General features: G+C 44.7%; 1 protein-coding gene across 2 annotated transcripts in view; it reads right to left on the bottom strand.

Annotated features, from left to right (window-relative positions):
* Positions 1 to 22,471, bottom strand: part of ERBB3 (erb-b2 receptor tyrosine kinase 3) — a 184,929-nt gene that overhangs the window by 77,938 nt on the left and 84,520 nt on the right. For both annotated transcript variants that reach the window (XM_069230585.1, XM_069230584.1), the window contains exon 2: positions 5,473 to 5,624. In XM_069230585.1, the coding sequence (XP_069086686.1) occupies positions 5,473 to 5,624 (152 nt within the window). The remainder of the gene's footprint in view (positions 1 to 5,472; positions 5,625 to 22,471) is intronic.

Below are 22,471 nucleotides of genomic sequence, written 5' to 3' on the forward strand. Positions count from 1 at the left end.
GGTGGATTGGAGTGGGATGAATTGGATGGGTGTTGGGTAGATTGCAAAGAAGTGGGCTAGATTAAGGTAGTTTGGGGTGGGCTGGATTGGATTGGAGTTGGTGGATTAAGGTGAACTGGATTGGATGGGAGAGGGGTGGACTAAGGTGATTTGGATTGGAGTGGGATGGATTTGAGTGGGTGGGTGGAATGGGTTGCAGTGGATTGGATTGGAGTGGGGTGGTTTGGATTGGAATGAGGTACAATGGATTTGAGTAGGGTAGGTTGGATTGGAATGGGGCAGATTGTTTTGGATTAGAGTTGGGCAGATTGTTTTGGATTGGAATGTGGCAGATTGTTTTGGACTGAAGTGAGGCATCTTTTTTGGACTGGAGCAGTGCATATTGAAGTGGGGCAGATCAGAGTGGGGCAGATTGTTTAAAACTGGTGTGGGCTGATTGTTTAGGATTAGAGTGGGCAGATTGTTTTGGATTGGCATGTGGCAGATTGTTTTGGATTGAAGTGGGGCAGCTTTTCTGGACTGAAGCAGGGCAGGTTTAAGTGGAGCAGAGTAGAGTAGGGTAGATTGTTTAAAACTGGAGTGGGATGATTGTTTAGGATTAGAGTGGGGCAGATTGTTTTGGATTGGCATGGGGCAGATTGGAATGGGGCAGATTGTTTTGGATTGGAGTGGTACAGGTTGTTTTTACTGGAGTGGAGCAGATTGTTTTAGATTGGAGTGGGACAAATTAAAGTGGTGCAGATTGTGGTGCGGTGGGCAAAGTGTTTTGGACTGGAGTTGGGCAGATTGTTTTGGGTTGGAGTGGGGCAGGTTGGAGCGGGCAGATTGTTTTGGATTGGAATGGGGCAGAGTGGAGTGGGGCAGATTGTTTTAGACTGACGTGGGGCAGATTGTTTTGGATTGGAGCAGTGCAGATTGTTTTGGATTGCAGTGGGGCAGATTGGAGTGGGGATGATTGTTTTGCTCTGGAGCGGGTCAGATATTTTTTGATTTGAGCAGGGCAGCTTGGAGTGGGCCAGGCTGTTTTAGATTGGATTGGGGTAGATTGGACTGGGGCAGATTGTTTTGGCTTGGAGTGGGTCAGATTGTTTTGATTGGAGTGAGGCAGATTGTTCTGGACTGGGGTGGGGCAGATTGAAGTGGGGCAAAGGGGGCAGACTTGAGAGGGGTGTTGTGAGGATTGGAGTGTGGTGGATTAGAGTGGATTGGGGTGAGTGGTTTGGATTGGAGTAGTGTGGATTTGGTTGCTCTGGGTGGATTGGATTGGTCTGGGGTGTATTGGATTGAGTGGGGTCGATTGGTGTGGGTGAGGTGGAGTGGATTGGAGTGGGGCAGAGTGGACTGGGGTGTACTGCATGAATATGTAATAAAGCATAATTTTGGAAATTACACATAAGAATGAAAACTGAAATGATATTCTCCTTAAAGTACTGAGGGTTGGCACATTTCTCATTTTCTAGTTTTGTGTACATAGTCTGGCTCTCTCTCAACCTCCAAACACAAGCCTGTACCGCACTGGGTTACAGCAGCATCATTAAACAGAGAACAGTGGCATTGCCAAATGTAATTCCTAATAAATGCCCAAGACTCATATGATAGGAGTTTTGAATTCCTGTGCTCAACTCAGACAATGCATATCCTGAACCGTAAAAGGGCACTACTGGTTAATATTGCAGCATGGGTGTAGCTGTTTGGGAAATAATCCAGCTTCCTTATTTCAGGGGTATCTATCTATCACTGCCAATCGAATCACGCCATGGAGCCAACTTCAGTCTGTGCATAAGGTTGGATTTTAAACCAGTGTTAGTGATGGGAGAAGTGACTGCCCATTATTCAAAGTGTTAGCAATCAGCGCAGTGGCTGTCGTTAATGACATGAGTTAGTTGGACGCTCTGTCCTCAATCTCACAGGGCTGTTCCAAGGAGACTAATGCAAGTATTCAAGTTCTGAAAAAATATTACATGTGTCTTTGCAGTGTTCCTGCAAACCCATGGGGACCCCTTGAGGGCCTATTGGCACTACTGACAGATGTATGTGGCTCCCAACTGAGTGGTATTCATTTTATTGAACTATAGAGGATGCCCTGCTGATAAGTGCTGACATAGTCCAACAACCATATGGACATTGTGCTAGACAGTACGGATACTGTTCGTGCAAAGTATGACATCCCTGCTGGGAAGTGTTGATACTATCGATGGAAGGTGTAGGAGCCTTTCTGTGAAGTATCGGCCTTGTTCCTCAAAGAGAATTGGTATTCTTCATTAATCCGTCACAGTCCCATTGAGATGCTTTAAGTGAGACCGTACAAAGAACAGTAGCCGTGCTGAGTAGTCTTTGTAATGCTCAATAATTGTATGGCAAAGCTTCCGGGGAGTGACCCTACAGTCACAAAAGAGACATAGCAGCCCTCTATGATATGTGCTAGTACCGTATTGCAAGAAGTAGTGGGCCTGCAAAATATACAATAATATTCTTCAGTAAAGGTAAGGCAGCCCTTCTGAGGCGTGTTGGAATTGTTCATGAAGAGTATAGCAGTACTAATAAAAAGTCTGGTCCGTACAATCATAGTTATGGTAACATTGTTTAAGTGTGCTTGCTACTATGGTGGCCTCAAGATCGGTTCCTGGTCTACATTTCACTTAAGCAGTCAATTTGCTGTCTATTACTAGGAATTATGTAATCTGCACATCCCTCACTGGTGATTTCATAGACTAATTGTTTTACTTTCCAGAAGTGATTGGAATTTGGTGCAGTTATTTGCACCATTTGGAATACTTTGTTTCATGCATCCTTGGTGAGTGGATCCCTAAATTACAATAAACTTGTGACTAAATTCTGTCATGCTTTGACCAATGTTCCTGCCACACAATGCACCCTGCCCTATTCATCCTCCCAAATGTTATTTGAGGCAGACCCATACAGCCTGAAATAAAACATGTATTCAACTTCTTCCAGCTTTGATCAATGACACTGCATTAAACTGCTTTGAAACGTAATATTTGCCACAAACATCCTACTGTGTTAGGTGATCCCCCTGTACAATTAATTCTATTCCATTTTCACTCCTATTCCGTTTTTTATCACAATGTTGTTCAATATGTGTAACATAATTTCTTGGAAAACTGTCTCCATCTGCCTACAAATTCAATTTTTCATTTTTCTTATTACGATGGACGATGCCCCAATAAAGGTATGCTCCTTGCTAAGGGCCAGATTGCGTCCTTGTATCTCTAAAATCTGTTTTTGGGTTACAATAATTCAAAGCCTGTTGTAACTTTAGTTTGCACCAATACAAATCACATTTTCTTGTGAGATGCATTCAGATGAAAAGGTATTCCTAAATCGGTTGTACAAGCACCTGCCTTCTAGGAAGCACCTGTTCTGTTGTATTAAAAGCGTATGCAATGTTTTTATAATTTATTTAAAATTTCTATTGCATGTGTATGGCCACCACATTTTGATGGCATCAGATTTTTTCATTATCTTTCTTGCTTTTATTTTTGTAACACATGCTTGCAATAAGCTATATAACATTATCCTTCCTATAATGATAGCAAGGCTTCTACTTATACCTTAGCCAATGCTTGTTTATATATGTTATTTACAGCACATGTACTCTTTTCTAAACATATTAGTAGATTATTTCAGAATTATGATGCTGTGTCATCAAAATACTGATCTCTCTGGTCCTGCTGAATGAATTGTAGGTGTTAGTAAAGCCATACTTTCTCTACCACACCAAGACCTGGATTGCTGGTAGATCTAAAGCCTGTTCTTGATATTGTTTGGCAGACAACCATGAGAAAGGAGAAGGAAATAAAAATGTTTCCTGAAACCCACTGGTACCTGTGGCGAAGGTGGGACTTGTCTGCACTCAAAGGAAGTTCCAGAGCTTGTTTTTAGATGGTTTGTCCTTTTAACTTCTCCCTTTTCGCACTATGGTTGAGTTTTGGGAGTTTCCTGCATTGTTGTGTGTCTGGCTCAGTTAGGAAACACCAAATCAAACAAGAACTAGCTGGAGTCACCTGTATGATATTTGGACATTTCTTTGTCTTATATTGGATGTTAACCAAGTTATGGCCTTTCGTTGGCAAATAATTCACATTGGGGTCTTACCTTGGAGGTATTTTGCATATTGAGTTTCAACTGGGTTACATTGCCTGCATTGGGCTATTAATCTGGCCATATTGGGCACATTGGGCCTCATGTTTGTGATACTATGCACACCGGGGTCTCAACCTGGAGATTTTGGGCATGTTGGAGGCTCACTCTGGTCACATTTGTCACATTAAGGTCTCTTCTTTGAAATATTCTGCACACAAAGTTCTTTCATTAAAGATGCTGTGCACATCGGGCTCTTACTTTGGTCATATTGGTCACAATTGTGTCTGACCTTGCCCATATCTAGAACTTTGGACTCTCACCTTCAAGATATTCTGTATGTTGGGATCTCACATTGGAGATTTTGAGCACAGCAAATACACAAACTTGGGGCCAGATGTATCAAAGGGTTTTACCCATTCTGTGTCTATGGGAAAATGCTTTAGTACATGTGGCCCTTGGTCTTATTGGTTACATTAATCTCACATTGGTCATATTGGGTTCACTGTGGTTTCACCCCGGAAATATTGTGCAAGTTAAAGCTCAACTTTGAGATATTGTACATGCCGGTGTCTCCTCTTGGAGATATTATGCATACTGGACCCCCACCTTTGTTTTATTAGTCACATGGGCTTCTCACCTTGCCTATTTCTGGCACTTTGGTTCTCATCCTAAAGGCTCTGTGCATGCTGGGGTTATCAGCCTGATCATATTGATAAAACCGTGTTCTCACTTTAGACCATTTTGAAAGGACACCGCTATTGGAACTATCAATGGAATCTTTCTATTTTTTAATCCAACTTCAACGACCCTCGATAAATAAAATCAACTCAGAATTGTAATTAACGGTGTGTTAAAGTATATATTTAAAACATGGGGCTCTCACCTTGGCCATATTGGTCAAATTAGGTTCTCACTTTCGTCATCTCAGGCCCACTGGGGTTCTACCTAAGAGATATTGTACTCTCAGTGAGCTCACCTCCGTCATATTGAATACAAAGAGGTCTCAATTTGAAGAAATGAGGTATCTTGGGCTCTCACCTCAGAGACATTGTGCTTGCCCGGGTCTTACCCTAATCATATTAGCCACATAAGAATCTCAACTTGGTGATGCTACACTCACTGGGGTCTCATCTTGCATGCTGGGGTCTCACCTTTGAAATATTGTGCATGGCAAAGTATCACCTTGGCGACAATGTACATGAACAGATCTCACCTTATTGAATTGTAATCTTCTTCTCCTACCTTGCCTCTATTTTCTGGCGTGCTTTGGTTCCACCCCACATTCATATGTTTAGCTGCTGCGCCGCATCTTCTTCTAGCCTTGCATAGATTGTACTATACCAGCCCTACTATGTTGGGCCCACTCACCCGCAGAAAGGACAAATCACGCTCCTGGTCCAGCATGCTGATCTCCAAGTTACCCAGGACTATTTCGCAATTGTTGTACATCTGCACCATGGCAAGGAACTGTTCCGTGGAGCCGCCTGAAATACTCATGTCATTGATGGTTCCGGCACAGACTGTGGGAAAAAAAAACATCAAGACTGTGAAAATCAATTCCAGAGACCAGACACTGTACCTTGTAGCTTTTATAACTTTCTAAGTACCGAAAAAGGATTCTAGAGCTTTGATAACCTCTACAATGCCTGAATAGGAGCGATGTAGCTTTTAGAATCTCCCGGAAATCTGCCCATGCAACAGATTCCACAACTACCCATAACCCTAGCATAGAATGTTACAGCTAGCTGTAAGGATCTCCCACAGACTTGGCACAGTATATCATGGCTACCAGGACTTTAAGAGATCTGACACCGTGCTATAACTTACACAAACTTAATTATGCTTTTTACCTTCAAGGATCTCCCATGACTGGATTTTCTATTTAGGTTCGAAAGACAAGACACAATAAGTTATAGCTTTCTCAACGTCCCAGAGAACTGGCACGATATATTATAGAGGTTAGAACCTTCTTACGTTGACACAGTATGTTATACATTGAGAAACAACTAAATATATGACACAGTATGTTATAGTTTATAGAATCTTTTAGACAACTGACACATTGGACCTTTTACCAGAGCACTGGTAATGCAGCCAGTGACTCCCCTAGTTTGATCAATACAATGGGGTAGCGGTGACTCAGAAGTAAGGGAGAATTGCTAGCTGGTTACACTTGGGACCACTATACTTGCTTTAGAAATGAGAAATTATCCAAAGAATCAGTAATTCTAGTTCTGATTCCCCTGTTTATTCTTCTGGGTGTTTCACAGTTAAACTCCATCTACCTCTTGCAAGTGGAGGCTCTGGATGAAAGTAACGATCCATGGAGTAACTAATTCTCATGGAGCATTTTACTACTATTACCAGCCCGTCCGAATAACCAGGGCAGCCAGAATGTTCTAGTTTTAAGAACTTACCAAGTACCAGGGTTAGTCACTGTGTTATGTCACAGGGCTACCAAACGTAAGTCCAGGAGGGGGGAATCTGTGCCAGATTGTCAGTGTATCTGTTGGCTCTGTAATGGTTTCCCATTGAGGTTCACAACTGTACATTTGTTTTGTGTGGGCATTCTGAAAATCTGAGGCACGTCCAGCACTCTATGATGCTTGGTGGACATCTCTGTTTAACAAGCATAAGCAAAGCTGATAGGTCTGGCCTTGACAAGCTGGTTTAGTGGTTACCATTTTATTGCAAGCCTGGGCCACAAAAGTAAAAAGAAAAACAAAGAAAGAATGCTGCCTCCTAGATGTGGCTTCCCTGTGCTTACAATAAAACATTTACATTTTTAAATAGTAAGCCTTTCCGTTGTACCATACATTTTGTTAATATTATTATTTGTGAAGGAGACAATTCAGATTCAATCAATTCTATCAATCAATTCTATGATTCTCAGGCAGCTACAATATTATTATATCATTTAAGGGCTATACACAAACTAAAAAAAACGGAAAGTAAAGGTAATAGTGCACTCAAACTGCAGGCGGAATAAACAGCTGGCATTTAAAGTATATGACATAAAATAAAATAAAAAGCACACTTTGATCCAGTTTTGCCCCTAAAGAGAAAATAACTATTTTAGGTGGATGTGAACAATGTGCGCAGGCTTTGTGCAGTCACTCAGAGCGCAGGGATCTAATAGGAAGAGTGGGCTGTCCCGCTGCACCGAGGCTTATGCTGTGGTGGGTCAAGCAATGTGTGAATGACAAATTAAGAGACCAATGAAGGAAGTCCGCTCACAGAAATCCCCATCTATTTATGCGTAATTCATATGTTTAAAAAACAGTAGTCTGGTGAGACAATTATGCGGTCTCAAAAGTCAGGCCGAAAAAACGCGGAAACTTTTTAATGACCAGCAACTTATTGAAGGCAGAAACTTCAGGAAACCTGTTGCGCTAAACAATTTACGCCCTTATGCATGGCAGCTCTTTGAAGCACAAGAGTTTTGTTGAAAAAGATGCATTAACAAATTCTAAAAAAATAAAAGAAAAAGAAGGAGGCGGCTCGATTTGGAAAAAAGAGGCGCGGTAAATGTTGGAATTGAAGAAAACATATGAGAGAGAAGAGAGGTGCAACAGCCAAGGAAGAAGGAAAAGGATGGCGAGCAAGGAGCTGAGGCGGATCATGCCAATGTAAATTAACTGGGAGGAGGAAAAACACAACAAGACAAACAAACAAGTGTGCCATGGTTATTTCGCAAAAATACTTCCTTCTGGAAACGCCCAAACAAACAAGGCAGGTCTCCGCCTTGCAAGTGGCTCGCGCCGAGTCTACGCCCACAGGTGGATTAATGTAAAGGTCCTATAGGCCCAGCGGCAAGTTTTCTGGTGTTTTTACTGTATGTAAAATATGTCCTGCTCTTGTACACATACGTTGGTAGATAAATTCAGGGTTGGACAGGGACAGAACAAACGTCTGGGCCCAAAATAAAAGTGGCCCACATTAGTCACTTAGACAGCTTAACAAGTGACCCAAGTTTGTGAACTGGGGCAGTTTTGAACTTGTAGGCACACTGTATATGTTTTGCAAGGTATGGAAGACTGCATGAATTTGGGCACTGCAGGCACTGTTTGGCGTAATATCAAGGAAATCATCCGCAAAAACTGGCCTACCAGACTATAAAACAGGCCCACAGCTGGACAAAACAAGCACTGGCAAACCCAGTAGGTCTTGCCTTTGTGAACTGTTGGCTTTGTAAATGTTTTTTAGCCAAGTTGCACAACATCCGCAATGCTCTGCAGCATGGCTAAAGTTAAAAAAAGATTCCTTTGATGCAGCTGCCTGAATAATTGTATGTGTGTGAGCACCACATACACCTACAAATTGATGTGGGCCCTTTTTTTATTTCTTTTTAGTGACAGATCCGAGCAGGATCAGTAACTAGAAAGAAAATGAATTTGCGAAAGAGAATTTTTTAAGAAGGCATATGGGGGAAGTGATAGTGACACGGAGAATGGCAGCAAAATAGGAGCAACACAAAAGAGGGTGGGGGAGTCGAATGGTGAAGTAACAAGGGGGAAGGCAGGGGTGACTGCTGAAGCAATATGGGAGGGGATGCAAAAGCAAAAGGGGGAGGCTTGAGAGGATGCAAAAGTAACTGGGGGCAGGAGTAAAAGTGACACTGGTTTGCGGAAAAGTAACACAGAGGGTGTGGTTGAGAAAAGCAATGGAGAGGTGGTGGGGCAAAGCAAGCAGCCAGGCAACAGAGATCAGCATAGAGTGCAGGAGGAGAGACATAAACAAGGCAAACATCTCTAATGGAGTGCTTCACACAAAAGAAAAAAGTAGTGCTTGAAAAGCAAGCAGTAGAGTCAATGATGCCAGCCACTCAAAGAGACTGTAAAAAGGCATACTCCATGGGAGGGACAAACACAAGATTGACAAACTGGGACACTAATAAGAAGCAGGCAAATGAGAGTGAAAGGAAAACCAAACAATGGTAAGGGATAGGAGGGCTCCAAGCTTCTGTTTTTTGGTAAGGCACAATACGCCTTGCAACACATGGCGCATATGCTGTCTAGTAGACTTGACCTAAAAACAGACCACACCATGACCTGTCAGACAAAGTTTGGAACAGGCATGGTGCTAAGTACAGAGTGAATATGAGCCCAGGTATTCAACTCTTTTGGACATTGTCTAACAGTGGGGTCTTCTACCAGGCATCACACAGCTGTAGATGGCCTAGGGGACCTCCTATGATGCTGCCAGCTCTTTCATCTTCCACATAGTTCTTTAAATAGAAATACAGAAGTGCTGGTACTCACTAACAAGTGTACCTGTTTCCTTCTGAGAAGTGCATGTACTCTGTACCTGACAGTATCTGCCCATTTAAAGCACTGCTCCCCAGAGTAATGAGACATTTCCCAACCATGTACCCAATTCTTCAAGCCCTCATCCATTAAAGTGGGGGCCTCCTTTGGAGACACCCAATTTTCAAATTTTTCAATCTATAGCCAGAAGCGGGGAAACCCTGTATTATTCACCTAAACATCCTGGCTTTACCCAAAAATGAAAGAACTCACATTTGTTCACCAAACTCTCCTTAGCCTACCCCAATGATGAAGGCATTAACACTGATGCAATCAACCCTTTGAAGCACCAACCAGTTGGTGGAGGAACTCCCAACCATTTACCCAATGATAACAGGCTTCAACCAATCAGGAGAGAATGCATATTCCCTCATAACAAGTCAAGCTGCCTGGAATCCCACTCTGACTAATTAAGAATGACTCACTGTTTTTGCAACCAGTTTTCCTGAGTGCAGGAATACTTCATCTGATTTTACAGGCCGGATAGACCAGCCAGTAAAATTGGTTTATGCTTTGGTTCCAACTGCAACCAGGCCTTGTCCCTTCTTGCTGGACTACCTTTTGTAGCAAGGGGGAGCCTTGCTCCCTCCTACCCAAACACTTATTCCCCTTCCTTCCTCTACCTTCCCACCTCTCGTCCCAACCTCCACCCCGAACAGGACCCCTTACCCCCATTTGCCACCTCCTTATGGATGGTAAATGGGAGCATTAAACCCCACAGAACTGGGAATTCCATACTGTTTTATAGGTCTGTACAATAATTCCTTATTCCCTCGGATTTAACTTGTAATTTTACAGTACTGACAGGTGTTACTGAACATTACCAGTAATTACAGATGCAACATTTGCATTTCGTCAGTACTGTGCACTTCGTAATGAGGGCACAAGAAGGCATTTAATTCTTCAAAGATTCATCCGTTGACTTGAACCTTACAATGATTCATCCAACTGTAAAGGCTTCATCCAGCAGAGGTCAACCACTCTACAGTGCACCCATCTCTGCCATGTTTCACTTGGGAGTATCTGACCCTCTCCTCATACATCAAATCAACAGAGAGGTAGCCCACTCCTGAAACTAGTTCTCAGAGTATGTGTTAGTCCAAGTCTCCAAAACAATATATAATTATCAAGGCTACTGCTCATCACTGGGGTCTGTATCCCTCAGATCCCTGTTGATTTGATATAATCACTTGGAAGTGCATTTAGCCCACCAACATAAAGCTTCTGTCTCTCCCGTAGACAGTGATACTCCTCATCACACAGCCAACTCTTTCCAGTTATACTCAGTAATGGGAAAAGTGTTCTACAATGAATTAATATCTTTGGGTTTTACAAGGTTGTGGAGGGACTAACGGAGCTCCCTGTGATGTGGCCAATTCTTCTGTCTTCCACCCACTAATAAGAAACCTTCCAACTATTACGCAACTCCTCAAAGCTGAATCCCTCATAGCAGCACTCCTTAGAATGCACTCAGTTTCACAGTGTTCAGCCAATATTGGAGAATCCTTCTATGATTCACCTAAAACTTTGGGGCTTAATCTAATAGCAAAAAGACCATACATTGATACATCCAAAACTTCAAGGCTTCCCTCAGTGGTGAAAAACCTACAAGTGCTACACTCAACCTTTCGAGATGTCATCCAATGGTGCATGAACCTCTTACAACACCTACAACATGCTTCATTAGGAAAGAATACTTAGAGTGCATTCACCTTGTAGGAAAGTGCCCCTTTGGGCATGGTTATCCCCCCACTTTCTGACTGCTATTGATGCTCACTTGACTGAGAGTGTACTCCGGTCCTGCTAACCAGAGCACCTGTGATCTTTCCCTAAACTGTACCATTGTTACCACAATTGGCACACCCCTGGCTCACAGCTAATTCCATTGTAAAGGGTACCAATGGTACCAAGGGCTCTGTGACCAGGGGGGATCCCCAAGGGCTGCAGCATGTATTGTGCCACCCCAGGGGACCACTCACCAAGAACATGCACATTGCCATTGCAGATTGCGTGTGCTGGTGGGGAGAAAAAGGTAAAGTCGACATGGCATCCCTCTCAGGGTGCCATGCCCACCAACCACTGCCTGTGGCATAAGAAAGTCACTCCTCTAGCAGGCCTTACCGCCCTAAGGCAGGGTGCACTATACCACAGGTGAGGGCATAGCTGCATGAGCAACATGCCCCTACAGTGTCTTGCATTCTTAGACATTGTAAGTGCAGTGTGGCCATATTAAGTATATGGGCTGGGAGTTGGTCATCACAAACTCCACAGCTCCATGATGGCTTCACTGAAGCCTGGGAGGTTTGGTATCAAACTTCTCAGCACAATAAGCCCACACTAATGCCAGTGTTGGATTTATTGTACAATGCACCCAGAGAGCGTCTTAGAGATGCCCCGTGTATTTTAACCAACCCTTTAGTGTAAGGCTGGCCAGTCTGTGCCAGCCTGACACTAAAAGACACATTTCTGACCCCATGGGGTGAGAGCCTTGTGCTCTCTGGAGTCAGAAACAAAGCCTGCCCTGGGTGGAGGTGATTCACACCGCCCCCCTGCAGGAACTGCAACACTTGGTGGTGAGCCTTAAAGGCTCAGGCCTCCTGTTACAGTGCCTCAGGGCACTCCAGCTAGTAGAGATGCCTCACCCCCAAACAAAGCCCCACTTTTGGCGGCAAGTCCGGCGGGCCATACCAGCCTGTCTGCAGCTTCAAGGACTCTGCTACGAAAACCGACCTCTTACAATCCCCAGAGGACTGCCTGCCCATTAGAGGACCAAGAACTCTAGAGGACAGTGGCCCAGTCCACAAGGAACTCCAAGAAGGACTCCAGAACAGCCCCGGATCCTTGAGTCCTGCCCACTCTGCACTCGATGCCCATGGCCTGAGTTCAGGCGGCCCACCGGCGCAGAGCACAGAGCAGGTCCCCAGGCGATTCTGACCTTGTGTCCACCCTGGGTTGACCCCTCCTGGCCAACACGACGACACCTGCAGCCTAAATCCAGAGGACCCCCCTGACAGCGAGAGAACCGGGCGAAGATACCCGACGCCCAAAGGTACACCTGCACCCTGGCCTTAGGGAATCCGACTGAAGGTCCAGCAACATTCAGCAGGTGGCCCACCTCCTCATCCAGCCTTTGTTTTTCTGGAACCGACCTCCTGGACCCAGCCTGCAGCATCTTTGTGACCCCTGGGGCTCCCCATTAAAAAGAATTGGGAGCCCGACGCTGTGTTTGCACCCTGCACCCAGCTGAGGATGTGTGTTTGGTGCTAACCTGTGCCCCCCTCCCTTCGCTCACCTAAACCCCCCACGTCTGCCCTCTGAAGTCACGGGTACTTATCTGCCGGCAGATCAGTTTCAGAGTGCCCCATTCTCCATAGGATCCCATTCTAAATCCAGTACCAACTTTGACCTCTGCACCCAGCTGGCCCGTGTTGCTGATGGTGTATGTTTGGGGTCATCTTAAACCATGACCATCCTAACCCCCGGAGACTGGAACTGTAAATCATGTACTTACCTCAAAACTGCACTAACACTTTTCCTCCCCTAGGACTGTTCTGAAAATTACACAGTCAGTTTTTTAAATTGAAAAGTGTTACTTGCCTGTAAACTGTTATATTTGCCAAACTCAAAGTACAATTGATACATATGTTCAGTACTTACTTGTAAATGTACTTACCTGCAACAAGATCTTTTTGGTTCTAGAAATAAAATAACAAAATATATTTTTCCTAGATAAATACATTGGCCTGGAGTTAGTCATTGAGTGCATGCCTCATTTCCTGACTGTGTGTACAACAAATGCTTTGCACTACCCTCTGATAAACCTAACTGCTCACCCACACTACCACAAAAGAGAGCATTAGTATTATCTACTTTAGCCTCTGTTAAGCCTCAGGGGAATCCCTGGACTCTGTGCACTCTAAATCTCATTTTGATATAGCATATACAGAGCCATCGTCCTACACACCCCTTCAAAGATTCATCCACTGACTGGGTCCTCAAAGCGATGCACTCAGCTCTTCAGGCTCCATCCAGTGGTGGTGGACCGCTTTACAGTGCACTCAAACCTGCCATGTTTCACCCATGAGTGGTTGACTGTCTTGTATTACAGGCAACTCTTTCTGTTTACACCAATTGTGTGGAACTTGTCTACAATTCACTCATCTTTTTGAGACGTCACTCAATGGTGAAAGACCTCTCTATGATGGTCCGAATCTTCCTAGCTTCACTTAATGGTGGGGAGCTCTCTAGGAAACATCCAATTCTTTAAAGATTCACTCAACAATGAGAGATTTTCCAGTAATACACCCAACTCTTGCTTTCTTCACCTAGTGGCGGGGCTCCTCATGTTGCACTCACCTAATCAACACTTCACCCACTGGCGGGAGAACTTGTTAAAATGAATCCAGCACTTAAATAGTTAACTCAAGAGTGGAGGTTCATTCATTGATTCACTCATCACTTTGAGGCTTTTCCCAAAAGAGTAATGTTTCCGCACAAAGTGCCTAACTCTTCTGGGCTTCAGCCAGTGGTGAAGCGTCTTCACCTAACAGTGGGAGACCACTCTGTATTGTCACTGAAAGGAGAAAGACCTGTCTTTGATGCTCTTACAGGCATTCCGCATAATTCGACTGTGGCAGTCTACCACTGTCCCAGGCTCCGCCCACAGATGGCCTCCTTAGAAAGTGTTCAACTCTCTTTCCTTTAACTGTGGAGTCATTTTCAGTTTCCTCTCCAGCGCTGTGAGGGAAGGGCAGCTGTATGGGTTGTCTAGAGCCAGAGAGAAATGTACAAAACTGAAAAACAGATTTAAGACAGAGTGACGCTTTTGAAGGGCTGTTCTGGCTGTGACAGAGTCAAAGGAAGGAGTGCCTGCACCTGCGAGCTCGAAACCCTCAGTCAAGTGATTGACATTACCATTCAAGGGATTTTTCTTTGCATTCTGCGACTTGTATACCTGACTGTAAAATGGGCTCAGCGAGACCACAAGTCTCCAAATGCAAATAAAAAGACTGTGCTAGAGAAACCAGTCACGCATGGGCCTGAGAATCTTGGCAGAACTGCCAAGACCATCTTTGGAGAAAAGGAAAACCTCCTCCAAGGATAACTGCAGTAATGGAACCCCCACAAGCGACTATAGCCTTCCTAAAAAGACTATGCCAAAGGCAGAAGCCAGTGTTTCTTCTCCCAGATTCCAACACAAGGGATATCACCTGCCCTCTCAAACAGTGAACAGTTCAGATGGTTCATGCACCTGCTGCAGAGATGTCCCTTTAGGCGGACTCAAGTTCATAATAAGGCAAATGTGTGTCAGGCTTTTATCCTTCTGATGTAATGAACACCACTGGGTTGGTTCATAATAACACCTGTCAAGCATCTAAAGAAAATTCACTCTGTGGTGAGCATCACCGGAGGTCTGGTTCTTAAAACTGGCTGGCACTGTTGAAAACCATGACGTGCCCTCCCAGGGAGAGAGCCTGCAAACCCAAAGTGATGCGAGCAACCTCTCAAAGACAATGTTTTACCTGTTCTCGGGTCCTCCTCCGCCTCCTCAGCATAATGCGCTAATCCTCAGGATTAGAGCCTACACTCCCTGTTGGTGACCGAAGAGCCTGTGATTGTTTTTTCCCGCCCACAAAACCGGCGTGGCTGCCAGACTTAAGAAACACTACACAAGAGGTGGCACACGCCCACAAGAGTTGCAGAAGAGGTGAACTCACTGACGTTTAGTTTAGAAGTACTGGATGACTCCATATTGACTAATTGATAGTATTTATGCCGCGCTTCACACCGCTATCGTCAACAAATATACTTGTCCAGCACTGGGCTTTCCTGTAACACATCATTGTTATATGATTCTTCTGTCTAACTTGCTCGGTTGAAGTGAACCATGACTCTCAAAATGCTTTAGGTGTTTAAATGAGAGCCTGGGACCAAATGTGCTGGAGGTAGGGGTACTGCAGCACCCCCAAGATTCTCGTGCTGGAGTTCAGAGGGTGACTGAGTAATAAGATGCTTTTATATTTCGTTTTTATCTAGGCACACTTGGTGTGCGTTCAAAGAGGTCAAATGTGAGGCTATGTCTTCTGAAAAAATGCTGCTCATTCTCTTGACCTAGACACTGGTGTTTACTTCTGTTTCTCTGACTGCACAGTGAAAAGATTTTGTAAAGCAAACTATCTGGCAATCTTGCTGGGATACTGTGAGTGAAAGGAAAAACTGCAGTATGTGAGCTTTTTTTCTAACAAACAACAATATTTGTAAATACCTGTAAATGAACTGTACAAATGTTTTAAAATACACCAGAAGTTTGGAAAGCACATTTAAAAAAAAAAATCTAAAGTGGATGGAAACAAATATATTATTATCACCTAAACAAATCAAGACCCTTTACTTGATGTGCAAATAATAAAACGGAATATCAGTGTGAATTTTGTGGCCATTTCAATGAAAAATATGCTATTTGTAAATGACAGTGTGCTACCACACCATGCCTGTGCAATATATTTGTGACAGTGTGCTCCAGAAGCCACCACTGGCTACATACGACACCTTTACCACCCTCCTGCTGAATGGGTGTGGCTCATTTGCTATACTTTTTCTTTGTGAAACGCTTGGATTTTTCACCAACCCCTTCTCTTCAAAATGATGTAAGTTTGATGACAGCACCCCACTCTGAAAATTGTCCAGCACCATCGCCTGGGACTAGAAACAAAGTACAGCCTTAGAGATATGTGGTAACCTCACCACATTAGGCCTTGGTCTGGGTGACACTTCAATTACATCATCAAAATTTGCGTGTTTTTCAAATTTTGCACTACATTAGTGAAATTTTGCTAAATTACGGTTTACACAATTTTGCATAAATGTTTGCATATGGGTGCCTCGTTCACCCAGAAAATGTCTTGCCGAGAGGATATGATGCTCGAACCAATCTCCTGTTAGTAACTGGCAAGACTATTTTTTAATGGCAAGTGCACACTTGCGTGAAAAGTCAGCATGATACCTGCAAATCTAATTTTGCTCTAAAAGTGTAATGTCAGAAACCTTTTAGGGAATTTCATCAAATTTCCTGAAGAAAAAAAAACGTTTTTGCACACTGTAGTTCCTAGGATGAAACTAGGATTTGACTTTGTTGCTGCAGGAAAGTTGCGCTGTCCTTTGTTATCCAGTGTGCATAAGGGCAGGACTCGAATGTCAGGTAAGGCCTCAGCCACACTAGCACTTTCAGAAGGCCCTAGCCTTTTGTGGAAATCCACCCACATGAAACAAAACGCTGTCTTTCATACACTGTGAGAACCAACCGGAAGTTTTTTAAATAATGGGAAAGGGTATCCAGGGCACACCCATGTGCAAATTGGCACTTCGTGGATTAGAAACCCAAAGCCTGCAACTCAAAGCTGATCCATACACCACCAATCTACTTGGGACACCACATACAGCAACTCACCAGTAGGCGCGATTTTTGGCAGAATCGTGCGATTTATCATAATGTGAGTTTAATAATTAAATAGTGAGGGTATTCCTGTCTCACGAGATCCATATAACCCAAACGCTTTTAAAAAGGAGATGAATCAATGCCAACTCTTAACTACTCTCATCTGTGGAAGGATCTGATTTTATCGCCCTCCACTCTGCGTCACGCTCTCACCTGTCCCCCAAGATACCCGGCCTGACAACTGCGAGCAAATCCTCGGTGCAGACTCTAAAGGGGTTATCGGGAGACAGCTGGGACCAGAGTGGGGGGTGGAGGAGGGAGGGGGGGGCGGAGACAGTAGGTCTGGAGAGGGCACAAAGGCTGGTGGTAGGGTCTGAGACCAGAATACGGCAGGGGTCGGAGGAAAGATGACACCCGAAGCCTTGGGCTGACAGGAGTACAGAGCAATCTCTCTCTCGCCCCCTTCCGCCCTCCTTCAGCGGGCCGGCGATTGGTATGGCCCGCCTCATATGCGACTGGCTCTGAGCCATCCTCGCCATCCTCCCGGGCATGGCTTGCAGCTGACTGTACCCTGGCCCTGCCAGCCTCTCAGAGGCTGAGACCTAAAGCAGGAAGGCAGAGGGCTGCGAGTGCATTGATGAGCTGTTGTTGTGCTGGTGGTGATGATTTTAAGATTTAGAGCAGTAATAACAACACGGAATTGCTGAGTGAACATTGCTTAGGCCTTTGTATTTCTTTGGGCTCAACTACCCAGACTAATGAAATGTAAGATCTATATCTGGATCAAAACGTATTTCTGTACAAAAACACTGATTTGTATCTATGTTTGTTTGCAGATTATATCGAAGAGACTATTATTAATAAAAAGGTATTTGGAAAAACATTTCCCTGTAATGACTATGCATTGAGCTGAATTGATGTACGGCTCCCCTCGACTGTATTTTGATGGATGTTTAAATTGTGAGTCAGTAGGGTTACTAAGTGGGCGGTGGTCAGCGCAGGGCCGGGTGCACCCATTGAACCTAAGCTCCCTGAAGTGGTTGAAGTAGGTCAATACAGCCACTGTAGTGTGTCGGGCGAAAATGTGTAATTTACTGATCATTTAGTAAAAATGTTATCAGTATTGGGGCTGTCCAATGGAGAAAAAAAGTAACAAACATAGGTGAAGCCAATAGGCCTTGGGTATGCTAGAGGTACTGGATATGGCAATGCGTTTTAGCCATGCTCTGCATGAGTGTGGCTGCTGTTCAGCATGGCTAAAAGTTAGGGACGTGGTGGGGTAGATTGGGGTAGAGTGGAATGGGGTAGAGTGGAGCAGGGTAGAGTAAGGTAGAATGGGATAAATTGTACTGGGGTAGATTAGGGTAGAGAGAGGTAGACTGGAGTAGGGTAGATTTTAGTGGAGCAGAGTAAGGTAAATTGGAGTGAAGTAAAATGGGACAGACTGGAGTGGAGTGCGGTAGATTGCAGTTGGGTGGGCTAGATTGGAGTTGGGAAGAGTGCAGTAGTGTAGAGTGGGGTTGAGTGGGGTGGAGAAGACTAAAGTGAAGTGCATAGGGAAGATTTGAGTGGAGTAGATTGGAGTGGAGTGTGGTATGACTGGAGTGGGAAAGACTGGAATGGAGTAGACTGGAGTGAAATGGGGTAAATTGAAGTGGAGTGGGTCAGACTGGCTGGATTGGAGTGGGGTAGAATGGAGGGGAAAGATGGGGTGGAGTGGAGTGAGGTAGACTGCAGTGTGGTAGAGTGGAGTGGTGGATTGTAGTGGAGGGGCAGATTGGAGTGGTAGTTTTGGAGTGGGGTAGACTGGAGTGCAGTAGGGTGTACAGGGGTACAGTTGGTGGTGTAGACTGGAGTAGAGTGGGGCAGGTGCATAATAGACACCCCAGCAGGCCCGCAGTGCGGGGGTGTCGGTCTTCTATACATAAAGGGGAACCACTCAGCTTGTCAGCTCAATTGTATGGGTATTGCCAGAGGCCCCCTCACCATCCTATGCAAGGGGCCCCTAAGGCTTTCTTATGCCACTGGAGTGGGGTAGATTGGGGCAGATTGGGGAGGGTAGATTGGAGTGGAATGGGTATATTGAGGTAGATTGAGTTGAGCGGGGTAGATTGGAGTGGAGTAGATTGGTATGGGGTAGATTGGAATGGGGGAGTGGGTACACTGGAGTGGGGTAGATTGAATTGGGGAAGACTGGGATGTAATCGGGGTAGGGTGGGATAGACTGGAAAAAGAGTAGAATGGGGTAGATTGGAGCTGAGTGGGGTAGATTGGAGTGGGGCAGTTGGGTAGATTGAGGTAGGGTAGATTGCATTGCGGTAGATGGGAGTGGATAGGGTAAAATAAAGTGGCCTGGGGTATATTGGAGCGGAGTGGGGTAGATTCAGGTAGACTGGAGTGATGTAGTCTGATGTAGATTGGAGTGGAGTGGGGTAGATTTGGGTGGCTTGGGGTATATTGGAATGGGGCAGACAGGAGTGGAGTGGGGCAGACTGGGATAGATTGTAGTGAAGTGGAGTAGATTGAAGCCGAGTTGATTGCAGTGGAGTGGAGTGGATTGAGGTAGATTGGTGTGGAGTAGATCAGGGTGGGATAGATTGGAGTAGCGTAGGTTGGAGTTGAGAAGATTGGAGTGGTATATTCAGTAGAGTGGGGCAGAATGGAGTGGAGTAGAGTGGAGTGGGGTACACTGGGGTGGGTAGAGTGGAGTGATGTGGAGTGGGGTAGACTGGAGTGGGGTGGATTTGAGTAGATTGGAGTAGATTGGAATGGAGTGAGGTAGACTGGAGAGGAGTAGGGTAAGTGGTGTAGAGTGGAGTAGTGTAATTCTAAGTGGTGTAGTGTGGAGTATGCATGGAGTGGTAGTGCATTGCCTACACAGACATCACATTTCCTATTGAAATGACCATTACATTTGCACAGACATACAGTTTTACTGACACACATGATAATGTGTGGAAATGTCATCATAGAATTACAAACAAAAATGTGCTTCATTTCTACTTTCCTAATTCTGATTTATACTGAAATATCAGAAAAGTTAAATTTTGTTATGTGCTAATAAAAAATAACTTCCTACAGCCTGCCCTCTAACATAGGTACTCAGCAGGATGGATTGCCACATAAATTCTCTCACTTTGAAGTAAAGGGAAAGACAAGTAAACACCAAGCTACCTCGGAATTCTGATCCTGACGTTTGGCCTCTGTCTTTAAATGCACAGCAAATATGACAAGATAAGAACAAGATTTAAAGAACTGTTTACACAAAGCGGGTACTCTGAAGGATAAAGTAAATAAGGGATGATCACCGAAGGGACAAACTCAAGCTTGACAGCCTAAAACAAATAAAGCCAGCAAATAGAAATAAGCAACAGGTGAGTTACAAACTGCATAGGCAGTAGTAAGCAATGGGTTAAATGCTTTCAGGGAAGCTTACAGAGCGCCCACAATAAGTCACAAGCAAACTAGACAGCTGCGCTGTCTGGTGGGTTATGACATAAAAATATAAAAATTTAACATCAAATATTTATATCAGTTTAAAATCAGTAGGAAATAATTATATGCTTCTATCTTAAAACAAGGCTTTTTTCTACCCTACTATATAGTAAATGAATTAAGTTAATCAAGGTCTATGGCTTTCACTTGATAAGATTATCATGCAAAATTTAAACCACTTTCACAAACTACACAAATCCGCTGGCTAATCGCATATCAGATCTATGACATGCTTAATACAAAGTATTTTTTTCTGAACAGGGTCCTTTTGGTGACCCAGAAAACAGCATAAAACATGCAAAATGGTTATCAGAGCCTGCAGGTGGTTGAACTAATCGGGTGCTTCCATGACTTCCAGGGTGTGTGAAGAGCCCACACTACAGAGGCTGGGACGGGTGGCCCTTAGCTGGCATTAGGTGTCAGGAGTTCAGTCTAAGAGCAAGGAGGGAAGAGATCGTGGAGTCACTTGTTCAAATTAAAACATGTCTTGACCTGCCAATAGCAATATCACTACTCCTCTGTCACCCCATGCATAAATCATAGACTCACCTGATTCAGACAAGGCACAGATTTGGAAACTGGCCAATTACATTTTACTGATAGTTACTGCGTGGGTGGGGACTTCCAAATTTAGGATTCCCCTTCCAGGTCAATAGTGGTAGGGTACTGCACTGCACTACTACGCAGCTGTTTTGGCTTTTCGTTCCCGCATAGTTCCTCCGCCTCTCCCTGAGCCCCACGACCTTTCTTTTTCTCCCTTCCCATTGCCCCTTTCTTAGGTTTGACATTGACCTTGTTCCTTCTTGTCCTTCGTCTTTGTTGGTCTATGTGTTGTTTGTCTTCTATCTGACTGCTTCTGTTCCAAGAGTTCTCTGTTCTGTGGTACCCTGGGCATCAGCGCTGGTATAGACGTCTGGTCTCACGACCATCTTTCCCACCCTCGATCAGTGTAAGGCATTTCACCCCGATAGTGGGAAACACCTCCCTCCACAAGATGTTCCTTTGTACTGCATGATCTCAGTAAACGTTCCTGGTTCTCACTTCCCCTAGTCTGCTTCCCCCTTCTTTTACTGGTCAGATATTCAAATTCTAAATACCTCTAGAGAGGCTTGCGTATGGCTGGGTTTCTCAGCATCAGGATCTATGCTGTGGCCAAAGTTTGACACTTTGGGATCTGGAAGAAGTTTAAATCTTTTAAGTGCCATCAGGGTAAAAATATATTAGGCTTCATTACCAAACTTTATCTTCTAAACCAAATGCAGTGAAAACAAAGTGAATGATTAAAGACTCAAACACGATAGCATGAATTATAATTCTAAAATGCAGAAAATAATTAAAAAAAACAATGCTAAAACTGAAACACTAACCCCAAATCCAGAACTTGATCATAATTTTAATTTTAATAATTTTAAATTTTACCCAGGCTGTGTGACGTAGGTCCAGTAGGATGCCTGTCAGATTAGTAGAAGTAAATGTCTTCCCTTGAGACTTATGCTATGTAAATGTATTCAATGGGGATATGCTGAACCATTGAAAATATGCAATTTTGCGGTTGTGGTGTTTTCCTCATAACTATGGAATTGCCTCATTTGCCACATGATCCATAATCTGCTGCATAATCTGCAGATTTTAGCAAAAAATGTGTCTGTCTCAAACACTAAGGGGGTCATTCAGACCCCGGCGGGCGGCGGGAGCCGCCCGCCTGGAGGGAACTGCCATATGGCCGCTCCGCGGTCGAAAGACCGCGGAGGCCATTCTGGCTTTCCCGCTAGGCTGGCGGGCGACCGCCAGAAGGCCGCCCGCCAGCCCAGCGGGAAACCCCTTCCCACGAGGAAGCCGGCTCCGAATGGAGCCGGCGGAGTGGGAAGGTGCGACGGGTGCAGTTGCACCCGTCGCGAATTCCATTGTCTGCTGAGCAGACACTGGAATTCAAAGTGGGGCCCTCTTACGGGGGCCCCTGCAGTACCCATGCCATTGGCATGGGCACTGCAGGGGCCCCCTGGGCCCCACGACACCCCTCACCGCCATCCTGTTCCTGGCGGTCGGAACCGCCAGGAACAGGATGGCGGTGAGGGGGTCGGAGTCCCCCATGGCGGCGCAGCTTGCGGGAGACTGCTGGTTTTCCTGGTCT

This window comes from Pleurodeles waltl, chromosome 4_2 (genome assembly GCF_031143425.1).
Source record: "Pleurodeles waltl isolate 20211129_DDA chromosome 4_2, aPleWal1.hap1.20221129, whole genome shotgun sequence".
In the NCBI taxonomy this organism is placed as follows: Eukaryota; Metazoa; Chordata; class Amphibia; order Caudata; family Salamandridae; genus Pleurodeles; species Pleurodeles waltl.